Source organism: Sceloporus undulatus, chromosome 4, assembly GCF_019175285.1.
Source record: "Sceloporus undulatus isolate JIND9_A2432 ecotype Alabama chromosome 4, SceUnd_v1.1, whole genome shotgun sequence".
Classification (NCBI taxonomy): Eukaryota; Metazoa; Chordata; class Lepidosauria; order Squamata; family Phrynosomatidae; genus Sceloporus; species Sceloporus undulatus.
The window spans coordinates 90,959,168-90,972,032 of NC_056525.1; the positions used below are offsets into that span (position 1 = coordinate 90,959,168).

General features: G+C 37.3%; 1 protein-coding gene across 1 annotated transcript in view; it reads left to right on the top strand.

Moving 5' to 3' along the window:
- The window catches only part of SGIP1 (SH3GL interacting endocytic adaptor 1), a 134,669-nt gene that overhangs the window by 61,038 nt on the left and 60,766 nt on the right, over positions 1-12,865 (top strand). The window contains exons 6-8 of the mRNA XM_042465446.1: positions 1,292-1,467; positions 9,936-9,947; positions 12,511-12,522. Coding sequence (XP_042321380.1) covers positions 1,292-1,467; positions 9,936-9,947; positions 12,511-12,522 — 200 coding nt within the window. The remainder of the gene's footprint in view (positions 1-1,291; positions 1,468-9,935; positions 9,948-12,510; positions 12,523-12,865) is intronic.

Consider the following 12,865-nt stretch of genomic DNA (forward strand, 5'->3'; position numbering starts at 1 on the left):
CCTGATGCTGTGCTGTGCGGTCAGGCCATACACATTCAGCTTGCCTTGGGAGTGGGCTGTGTAGGCAGCAGGATTGAGCTACTTTTTCCTGCCTGTCTGCTCTAGCCCTTAGTTTACAACCTCTGAAAAAACTGTGGTTTAGTGGCATGGCTATGTGTTGTTGTGTGCCTTCAAATAATTTTCAACTTATTGCAACCCTATGGCGACCCTATCACACAGTTTTTTGGGCAAAATATGTTCAGAGGCTTTTACTTTCCTCTGAGGCTGAATGTGACTAACCCAGAATCACTCAGTGGATTTCTATGGCTGAGTGAGGATTTGAACCTTGGTCTCCAGAGTCATCATTCAATGGTCAAACCACTACATTAGATGGTTCTCAGGGTTGCTACATTTTTAAATAATGTAATCTCTTCCACTGATAATGATTCCAAACTTACAACTAATTAAGTAATACAAAATGTATTTTATTATTTTTGGGGAAAGTGACATTCTTACATTTGAGAAGGATAGCCTTTGCCAGTGGCAATAATAGCAGTTCTTTCTCCTCCTTTTACATTTTTAAAGATTATTTTTCTGATGTCCTTTCCTCTTGAATTTTTCCAAGACAACTTTTGGAGAAAGATCAATTCAATCAGGTCAATCTAATTTTAACAAAGATAACTGAAAATGAAAGGGGGAAGAGGAGATAGCTACAATCGTTCAAGCCAGCAGTAGTGACCACCCCCTAATTTGCCTTACTTTCCTAATCCTGTTCCATGCATAGTAGGAAAATATATTAAAAGGAATAACAACAGCTAAATATATTGAACAGAAATTGCTGCACAGCTTACTATAAAAGCGTGCCATGGCAATAATGTTTATCACTAGTAGCCATGGACAGCCTAAGCCATTACATTTGCAATTCATTATTATTCTACCAAACTGTTCCCTGCAATTGACTAATGTAGATCCAAAACACACTGCAGAAATAACCCAGTTACAGATCACTTTACCTGCCCTGGCTCAGTGCTAGGAAATCATGGAAGTTGTAGTTGGTTGTTGCACCAGTACTCTCTGATACAGAAGGCTAAATGTCTCAGAAAGCTGCAGTTTCTAGAATTCCCTAGCACTGAGCAAGGGCAATTAAAGCAGTCTCAAATTAGATTATTTCTGCAGTGTGTTTTGGACATAGTTGTCTTCTAGAATATGTCCCTGATAAATTCCTCTTAAGTTTAGTTGTTAGCTACTCATTGTTAACTACCCAAGGCTAGATTCCATAGTTCTGTTGCAATTCTCTTTAACTGTGTTCTACCTACCAAAGGAAAGCACTTTTATTCCTCAAGTGAATCTGAAGAGGAAGAAGAGGCACATAAAAAATTCAACATTAAGATCAAGCCCTTACAATCTAAAGATGCTCTGAAGAGTGCAGCAACTGTTGATGAACTGAAAGCTTCTATAGGCAACATTGCACTTTCACCTTCTCCAGTGGTAAGCAAATTGTTGTTTAATATGCTGCCTAATTAGGATGCTATTGATTTTTTTTTGTCTAGTTATAGCAGTTGGTCTGTGCTATTAGCATTTTGTTATACCTAATTTTGGGTTCAGCAGGTAGATCAAAGTGTCAAGACTTGTCAGAAACTACTTTAGGTTCAAGATAAACTAACAGTTGCCAAAGTTTCCTGTATGTGTGAGAAGTTCAACCAGCTTTTTGTTAGTATGTGCAGTAGCAACTTTCTATGCATTTCAGCAAGTCTTACATTTCTCAAGTGAACAAATGGCATTAATTTGATCAATATCCAAGAGTGGAGTCGTTGCAGTGCAAAAAAAAAAAAAAGATTCTAGTTATGAATGATTTCTTTTTTTAAAAAAGTGTCATATTCTTCTTGGTATGTACTTTAATTGTCACATTCACAATCCAGAAAGCCATGCACTGATTCTGATGAGCTGACATGATTTTTTTTCTTTTAAACTATTTTCCCCACCTATCCCCATGTTTTATACTGAGCCACCTTCTGAAAACTAGAAAAGCTTCAGAAGCCATTGCAATGTGCTAAAGTAACAGTAATTATTTTTTTAAAGGAGAGAAAATTTGCAATTATGATTAGAAGCACAGTTGAATCCTTTTGAGCAGAACTAGACATTTCAGTTAATTTTGTGATCCTTTTAAAGAGGTCTTGCTGTGTCTTCACATTATGCCAGGGCTCCACTTTGAAGATAAAGACTGACACCTGGATAAAGTGATCTTCTTTCCTTTTGTATTGTTTCCAGAATAAAATTATTGTAAGAACTGCTTTTATGCCTACATTTCTAGGTTCAGGAACTGAATACAGTGAGACTTACTTCTGATAAATATCAATAGCATTACACTATTTTTTTTAAAAAAAAACTTTAATGCACAATAAAAAATGTATTCAAAACGTATGCAAAATATAAATTGTCAGTATGACCTACAACCTTTCTGCTGGATATATACTTAAAACTACAGAGTATATCAAGAGAGAAATTCAAGGGAATTTTTCATAATTCCTTAAACTGAATACAATGACAAAGGCATCAGTGGCCTAAATTCATTTGCTACTTTGAAGCAAAGTAAACCCATTGATTCAAAGTGTTTAATGTGTCAGTCAGTACTGTAAAGTGATTCAGTGAATCTGCTCTACTCTAGTTTGACACTGCTTTAACTGCCATGTATCACTGCTATGGAAACCTAGGATTTGTAGTTTGTTGTGGCATCTGAACCTATCACCGAGAAGGCTAAATAGCTCACAGAACTACAATTCCAAGATACCATAGCACTGAGCTATGCCAAAGAGGTGTCAAACTGCATTTTTTTCCTACAGTGCAGATTAGACCACAGACCCAAGGAACAATGACAGAAAACATGGAGATTTAGGTCAGTTCAGCATGCTTCTAGCGTGCTGCCAACATACTAGTATGATCTGCAGAAGACAAAAAAATTCCTTATGCTTTACACAAGTATACAATTGTCAGCCCTTGCTTTAAATTCATCTCTGACACAAAAATCAACTTTCTCCTTCTTGGACACTGCAATTAGATTTGTTACTCCACCAGGAGACCTGGAGAATCATAGCAGTTCCCTGAGACTTCATCCATGCCCTGATATTTGGCTGAGTTTGTTTAAGCGTGTTCATTTTTAAAAGCCTTGATTGGAGAGACTTTTTCAAAGAAAACATCTTGCATTTCTTCCTAAAGCAAGTTTCTTTATTCTCTTGCTCTTTCTGCATTTGCGTTTAGAAAGCAGGAGCTGTTATGATTGAGTAAAACGAAACAAGTACAGTTGCCCCTCTGTTTTCCCAGACTTGGAATCTGCGGCCCTCGGCTGTTTGCGGGCAGCAAATGGAGAGGGACAGAATGGGACACATGCCACCATTCAAGCCAATGGAGCTTGAATATCAAGTGATTTTCCATTTTCATGGGGTGTGTGTGTGTGTGTGTCCGGAATGGATCTCTGCAAAAACAGGGGGGGGGGGGGGACTGTATTGCCATACTTCATAAAATTTATAAAATTCCCTTATGTGGGAATCCGTTCCAGACACACACATCCTGCATGTAAGGGAAATACAGTGTATGCTCGAATCTCATTGAAAACAATGGGGTGCATGCACACGGTATGTGCACCATTGCCTCTTCTGCTGAAAGCACCCACATATGACTCAGGCACACTGTATATTGTAAGCACCTTGATTAGAGATGCAAAACAAACCCTCTTGTATAACCTGACAGCTGTAGATGCCACTGAATATACCCCACCTTTTTTTACTGGGTATTGAAGAGCAAAAGGAAGAGACTAAAGACTGAATTGTATAGTTAGATGACCTGAAGCTGCTTAGGATGGGATATATTACAGTGGACAATGTTGGGAAGATGTATACCATTTTAAAGACAAGAACCACACAGAGATTCTCTTGTGTCATTTCTAAATTGACACATAGAGGGCCTTCTTACCTGAATTCACTTTTTAACTTGTTATTTACTATTGGAAAGAAAGACAGGTGACCTGTGCTCATTTGTTCTGTTGCTAAACATACACAGGTGCTGAATTTTCCTGGTTGTTTAATGTCTTATTATGTCATGTTTTGTCACTTTGGGGCTGAGCAGATGAGCCAGGATATGATGGGTTCAGTGTGTGCTTTCCTAGCCCTGGTACCCAGCCTGATCCATGCCTGGGTCAGCACAGGGATGGATGAGTTTTTACACACTCGTCCCTATGCCAACCTGGGACCCGCTACCGGTGTGTACTCTCTATCTTGCCATGTTGTTGCTAGTGTCAAGACACACACCCGTCACCACATTTGATGCAGAAACAGGGTACCTGGCTGCACCCTTGTGGCCAGGTGCCCCATTTCCACATCAGATGTGAAAATGGGGGGCTTCTCAACACCTGTAATGGCACAGCAAGGTAAGGAGTGGGGGGGGGATGTAAACAGCTGGGCTTGCCACCGACTTTCCAGGAAACTCCACAGCAAACCAGGGTTCAAATTGACGCTGAGTAAAGGCGATTTACCTTGGGATTAGGTTGGATCGACTGAATCCCTGTCCAGTTTGGCAGGATTGGACCCAATCCTAGCCCTGGGGTTTTGGCTTGCATTGTCTGAACTAGACGATACAGGGCTGGGGGGAATACAGACCTTTTGGCCTGTGCAGACAACCGCTAAGACTGAGATGCTTTCTCAGCCAGACACACATAGAGTGTGTTTCCTTGTAACCTTAATTCCTGACTAGCTTCAAACAGCTATAGACAATTAAACCAGGACTTTTGGTTTTTCAAAAACAAAAACAAAACAAGCTGTATGGCTCAATTACAACCGGTTTCCAGCAGTGAGTGAGCTGAGGCCTCTTGGGAAAAGGATTTGTATTGGAGCCATGGACTATGAAGGCTAGGATGTAAGCAGTAGGAAAATTCTAGAATTCTAGGGTCTGACTCATTGTAACCTAGGGAAGGTAGCCTATTGGATACTCTTCAGCATTTCACAGATGTTCCCCCTGCTAAATCAATTAAGTACAAATCACTTTTGCACTTTGAATTCAGTTTTAACAGCTGCAGTAAGCTAAAGACAAAGCAAGCAAAGGAAACAGAAACTGGGACATTTTAAAAGCAGCTTAAAAAGTGAGACCACATAGGAGTAATCAAGATTATCTCTGCCCTATAGAGACAATTGGAGGGTTGTATGTTGGAGGGGATGTATATGGAGGTAAGATTTGCTCAGAGCTCCATACTGCCAATTCTCCTCTCCCAGGAATCCTGGAAACTGCATTTCTCAGTCTGAGTCTTGTTTCTGAAACTTTCATGAGACTCTCTGAGGAGAAGCCATGACAGAGTGTATACTCACAACATAAAAAGAGCATGACTGTAACACTTCTAAAACTGATCCCTGTTCACTGCTTATGAGGCTAAAACATCTATTTATAATTTATGAATAGTACTAAACAGTAACATCTTATGACTATAAACACTCTTGATTTTCAAATTCATCAAAATAAATGATCTTTATGTTTGTAATTTGCAAATAAATTTTTTCACTTTTGTTATTGGCTTTTAGCAATTACATGTCATTTGTTACTTAGGTTTTCCTTGTTTAATGTATTAAAGAGCAAACAAGCATGATGCTGGAAATCAGAGGGGGAAAAACTGAAACTGGATTGAGCTAAAAATCAAACAAATTGTTGTAATCCTACTGCTGATACTGTGTTTGCAGTTTGTTTTTTTAAATCCTACTACACTATTTTTTCCACTTATAATTATGCACATATGTATGTGGCTGGATGATCTTTACTTTGGTAAGTGAGCTTTCTAGCCATTATGAAGTCACTATGCTCTTGCAGCTGGGTTTAGAGCAGGACAACAGTGTATTATTTTGCTGAATATGGAAGGCAGGTTCAAGAGTTGATTTGTGACACTCATTTCCTGGACTGTGGAAGATGTGGGAACTGTAAATCAGAATGATAGCTTTGTTGCAATGCAGAGAATGCAGCTTCCTGATCTACTTGTAAGGAGTCTGGGATGTGTGGCTGTAACACTTTCCATGGAAAGCAGGATGCTGAAAAGAATAAGTGAACCAAGCAATTCTATAACTACACCATGAAAAAGAGGGTTTGAACATAGACCAAGAAAAATTAATTGCTTCTGGCTCTTTAGTGGGCCCCTGTGCTCATGTACAAGGTGCATACACACATTAAGCAGTCAGTGAATTAAGATTTATGTTCATTTTAAAATATTATATGCTATTTAAAGAGTATAAATAACATATTGTTTACTAATACAGCCCTTAATTGGCAACTGGTGGATTCAAGTTTGTGTGCGAAATCATTATACAGTATATGTATCGGTTTTCAGTACTCCCGTTAACTGTCCAAAGGATAGGATCCATGTAAGGTCTTCTTCATTCCACTATCCTACACTAGATTCAAAGGCAGTTAGAGAATTTGCCATTTAGAAAATCCATTGCAGAAAACTTCTGCCATTCTTTTCATTTTCTATTGCACTGATGATAAGGAAAATCCATGAGACTTGAGTGTTCTTTAATACCACCTGTAGTGATGGATATCTTTTGAATCATTAGCTTCAGTTCAGATAGTGTGAGAGAAAGTTAGAAACTCTTAACTCAAGGTTAGCTGATGCAATAGATTGGCTAGCAGTCATACTGTCCATTTTTGAAAAACATTTGTTTTAAAGGATGATTGCAACTTCCTTCCTCAAAGCAACTTCCTTTTGCAATAATTTATATGAATGCTGATTTTTGCGGTTGTTACATGCCTTCACGTCAGTACCAATTTATAGTGACCCTACTCTAAGATTCTCTTGGCAAGGTTTATTCAGAGGAGCTTTGTCGTTGCCTTCCTCTAAGGCTCAGATAATGTGACTTCCCTAAGGTCACCCAGTGGATTTTCATGGCTGACTGGGAATTCAAATCCTGGTCTTCCAGAGTCCTTGTCTGACATTCAGACCACCACCCTATGGTGGCTCTCTCTACTATCATTGTGCTACTATTGACACCACTTAGTCTTAGGAGATTTTGAAAGCAAACTTTGCTCTACCTGTATTGCAAGTGCATATGATAGGTATACTATTGTGATGGAAATCTAACTTGAATGAGTGTTTTATATAAGGACAATATTACTTGTTGGCTTAGTCAATGGAAACTGAATACTTGATTTGGGTATAGGAGATGTTTCTTATATCATTATTTAAATATATTAGATTAAATCCAAAGTTGACCTCAGTAATGTTTCACTAGAATTGGAGGAAGGGAGTAGAGTAGCATTTTCCCCCATTCCTCCTTTCCATGGCAGTGTCTTTTGTTCTTTGAAAGCTTCTTCAGAGGGTTGAAAGAACACTTGGAATGGCTAGGGAGATGATGCTGGTGCCAACAGGAGGAAAATGAACAAAAATCCCCTTGATGCACTCCCCAGCCCCATTCCTTCATTAGGAAGCTTCTGTTAACAGATCTTGGTTCCTCCTACCAAAATAACAGATCTCACTTTATAGAAAGAAGGAATCCTTCTGTTTGGAAAGATTATCTAGACCCAGACCACTTATAGCTTTAAATACTGCATTGTTGTTCCTTGGGCCCAAGACGTTGTAGCTTTTTAATCTGATTTATAGATATAGGAAACATAGGAATCACTTTTGAAAATTAACTTCAATGTAGATTGCCGTAACGTCTTGAATTACAGATTTTATGATCTGTGTGTTCTACACAGTGCTTCTAATTTTGCTAAAAGAAATTAAGTAATGACAATCATAGAAATTATATTTTCTTCCATCCAGCATCATTATTAGCCTAGCAAGCCTGCAATACAAGATACCAAAGGATTTTCGTTTAAGACGATTGACCTGTTTGAAGTTGATGGATTAATTTCTATACAACTTACCATAATGCTTCCCCTCTCACCATGTTTTCAAATTATTGGTGGAGTTTTGTTCCATTTGTAGCTTGTGCTTATTTCCCTTGAGGTTTTAAGCAATGATATTAGGTAGAATTACTGACCACATTAAGGAAATTAACATGGTCAGCTGATATAATAAACTGAGAATTCTGATGTCAAAGCCACCTTTCCTTTACAGCACATCTATGGTTCTTTTCTTTTTCTTAATCTATATCAAATTTTTGACTATATAGATACTTCGCTTATTAAACACTTTTGAATATGTATGTAGTCAATCCTCGTTCTATACCAGTTATGCTTATAGACTAAGTAGTGTTTTGGTCAGTCCAATAGCCTACATTGGACAACAGCCATCTGCTCAAACGTAAAGAATCATCACACAAGAGCACTTGGGACTGAGTAACATTTGTATGATACTGCAGTTTCTAAAAATAGAAAGAACAGGGTGAATGGCTGGGAATCAATATATGACTTTTTAAAAAAGGATTATGAAGAATGCACTATTGGCCATTGACTATAATAATAAAGATAGATTGATATTCTAGAAAGGAAAACTTGTTGCTAGAAACAAGACATTGGGATAGGAATCACACTTCAAAGAAGCTGTCTTTAAAGACAAGAGGTTTTCTTTTTCATCCCATTCTCAAGCAGATGTCAAACAAATAATTTTGGACATAAAATGAAGCTAAATGAGAGGGCTTCCGCTATTGAATCGGGTGAAGGAAGTACTCAGAGCTTTCTGCTGAGTGATAATAAGTCTCTATTAGATTACCAAAGGACGTGTGCTGTTCTGATGAATAACTCATGACTTAAATGGTGCCGCTGACTTCCAGAACTAGCCTGCTTAGTCTGATACATGTCCTTGTTTACTTAGTGGATCACATCTTTCATCCCCTTTAATGTGTGCTATATGATGATGGTAGCCTCCAGCTCGTGTTTTCTTGTTTAAATCAACAATACCAGAATGATGCTGGGGTATTTTCCTGTTTAAAAAGTAGCTATAGCTTAAAAATACACAAGCAAAACAATGAAGACTTATTTTAAAATTGTGCCAGAACCAAATCAAGTGGATTCTTTCAGTTACCTACAGATCTGTTGTCGTGGTATAAAGAAACCAAAAACAGAGTCACTTTCTTTGAAAGTCAGTAACTTTTTGAGATTGTCAGACTTTCTCAATGTTGTTTCGTATTTATTTACAGTATTGCATCTCATGTGGCTGTTTTATCATATTTATTCATCCCTGTATCTGATATGCCAGTAAAGTTTAACTTGCCGTCCTTGAGAATAATGCTTATTGATCTTAGTAAACTGTTATCAAGGGTGGTCAAAGCTGCACTTGTATTATCAGTGTACAGTTTTGTATGACTTCTTCTTCTCCATAAGATTACTTTGCAGGCCTTTCACAAATTCTTTGCTAGTATGTTTATACTGAAGTCGTATTCATAGTTAGATGCAGAGCCTGAGAACTTACTTTTTAAATGTAACTTGTTGTGTAACTTGCTGTAGAGAGGACTCCTAAATAACAAGTTAACATTACTTTTTTAAAAAATGGTACGTTGTTTGGTGTTCTTTCGTTCTTTTTTTGTTCTCTTTTTTTAAAAAACAATCTGTCAAAAAGGTATGACAGTCTCTAAAAACTGAGTGCAGAATTTCCCTCAAAAGTCTCCCAATGGATTTTTAGTTACCAGAACATAACAATTAAAAGTAATGTTGATAATTGCTCATTAAACAACAAAAGTTATGAGACCACCATTAATATAATTATAATATATTATAATTATAATTATATATATTATAATGATATATAAAATAATAACATAATTAAGAGTAATGTGTTACCAGTAACATCATTATTTGTAACACTTCCAAGTTCTGCTTAGAAGACTCATTAAAACCAGTAAGATTTATTCCCAATTTACTTTGCTTAGGATTGGTCTGTAAATATTATTAATATGTTATTTCATAGAGACTGGTTTTATTTTCTCAAAGGTTACCGGATAGTTGAAAATGTCTGTTTTCTTGTCTTCATTTGTTAACGCATTCTATAGAGGAAAAGTCCGGTAAGAAATTGTCTTCTTCAAGCCTTTATGCTTACCCTTTTAAAGAATTGTTTTCCTTAACCAGTGTTGTTTACTGGTTTACCAGACTATAGAGCCAAGATTATTATATTAATTATCTTATTATTTGTGAAAACTGGCCACTTTCCATGATACTTGTGAGTTGTACAGTTTGCTTCATTTTGTGTTTTGGCTATATTTTATTCCCCCCCCCCAATATAGAATGTTTGCAAATATTTTGCAGTGGAGTTTGTTACTGTGAAAAAATAAATAAGAAAATATTGCTTTATATCCTAGGATAAATGTGGATAAATGTGATCTCTGCAAATTTCCTGGAGTAATGTGTGGATCTCTATTAATTCCACCTCAAGTTTCTTATGTGTTCCTGAAACTGTTAGGTTGCCTTTCAGATGGAGGAAGGGGGAGGACTGATTCTCCAGATATTGTTCAGCTGCAACTTTCAGCATCCTTCATTACTGGCCATGTTGACTGTGGCGGATCAAGTTGCAATCCAGCAACAACTGAAGGACCATAGTCGTCCACCCCTGCTTTTAAGGAGATTATCACACGCAGTCTGGAGCATTGGACAAATGTCATCAAAGTGGAGTGGAAGCGTCATGGTGTGACTGTGCCTGGCGCTTCTAAAATGAAATGGAAGCATTATTGTCATGGAATTGTCAGCAGAGAAGCCCTTTTCTTATTATTAATGGATTAATCCGTTAATAAGAAAACGACTGCTTCTCTGACGATTCCATGATGTTTCCATGATTATAACACTTCCATTTCAGCTTAGAAGCGCCAGGCATGATCACACCATGACTCTTCCACACCATTTTGATGACGTTTCGGTGGTGATGGCCCATATGTGATAATCTCCTTAGGCTCACAGTTATTAGGCCCTGTACTAAACAGTGTTTTCACTGACTTCACAGCTTTTTTGAATCATTATAAAAATTCTGAGTAGAGTAGGGCTGACTTCACCTCACAATGGCCGGGCAAGGTACTTCTGCTGCTCAGGCTACAAATTTCCAAATGCTTCTGTGTGCTTCTATTATGCAAGAGTAGTTTTGAAAGATTGCATCTGCTTGGTGAGTTACGAGCAAAACATTGAAAAAGAATGCTGAGAAAGAAACACTGATAAAATTTGATATTGGCAGCAGCATTTCAGCTTATATATATTGTGAAACATCTTTCTTAAAATGGATATGGCAGTCTGTTATTTACTGGAAGAAAAAACATACAGTTCTATTGACAAACACTTGGCTAGCATAAATTGGCATAGGTTCACTTAAGTTAACAAAGAAGCATGTCATAGGAGCTGAAGATCTGTAGAGTAATTCCTCAGCTATAGCCCCAAAAATACTAGAATACTATCCAATACGACAACTTCACTTTTATATAAAGCTGTATTCCATCTGACATTTTGTTCTGTGTTGAAATATGATTTATATTGATTCTTGTGCATCTAGATTTTTTAAAAATGATATTTATACCATATTAAGAACTAGTAATCTTAATTAAGAATTTTTGAATATTTATGCACTGTTAGAAATAGGCACCAGCTGTATTTTGTTATATCTGCATTCATATAAACACAAGTCTACCTGTTTCTGTAATTGAAAACCAACCCCACCCCAAAAAAGTAACTTGCCAAATCTCTTCAAAGCCCATATGCATGTTTGTTTTTTAAATAAGAACATGCTTTTGGATGCCATACAGTTGTCTGAATTACATAAATTAATGTTAGAATTCCCCCATAAGCAATGGCATGTTTTTGGCCTGAAATACCTGGGCCAAATAAGGTGGCTTTTGGCCGCTTTGGGGGCATGGCATTCAAACGATGCATGCCCCAACACAGCTGGAAGCCATTCTGGCACCACGATCTGAGCTTTTGGACCAGATAAAAAAGAATGGATTAAATCCAAGAGAGAGGAGCGTAGGATTTTGACACTGAATTAAAACTTGTTAAGCTTCCTGATAAATGTTGCCTCCCATTTCCAAATGTATAATTTATCTCTTTAGCTATATCTATGGATGATCAAACGACACATGAGACAGAAGATTTGAGATTTATTTCTAAAGTATTTTCTTATTTATTTATAATCATTTTAAAAAAGTAGCACCAAACAGATTAAAGCTCTTGGACAGAAGTGAGGTGGGGAGGGCAACCTGGAAAATTAGCATTTAAAGTTTCCTATTTATGAAGCAAGAGGAAGATGTCATATCATCCATAACAGGTCTCACCCTGGCTTTAGGCAGAGTGCAGCAACTGTCACAGTGAAAAATGTCTGTGGAAGGGGAGACAGGAAGCAGCAACAAGATATTGAACAACAGAGATGGGTGTGCTATGTGGCCCAAATTTCTCCTGATCACCATTATTGAAGTAGTATTCCCTTGTAAGTTTTGTTATCTTTTTGTACCTGGCATTGGGGAAGAGGTCATCTTCTCTTTTTGCTCAGGTTGCAATGTACCTTTGGCCAGCCGTTATCCAAAACTGTTCCCAGCCCCCATGTTCTGTCACTCTCTGACTTGCTATATGTTCTCTCTTACTTTTTGCTGATCACAGAGGCGCAGTCCGGTAAGAAGTTGCATGACATTTCATGTTAAATCAATTGTAGAAATGACTGGGGTGTGTGTGTGTGTGACCATAATCTCTATATAATTATAAACTGGTTTTGTAAATTACAAGTAAAGCAGATTAATCTAATCCTCTTGTCCTAATGTTTAAATTACTTTTCTTTTAGGGAAATGTGAATATGTGAAGTACTGCCTGATTTCACACAAATAGTGTTTATGTAGGAATAGAAGAAAGTACATTGCTTAAGAATGTAGTAATATGCTATTTAGGTTATAGGAAATCCCTCAAGTTTCATGCCATTCTTGAAATTCTACTTTTCTTATCCTAGAGGCTCTTGCTAGAA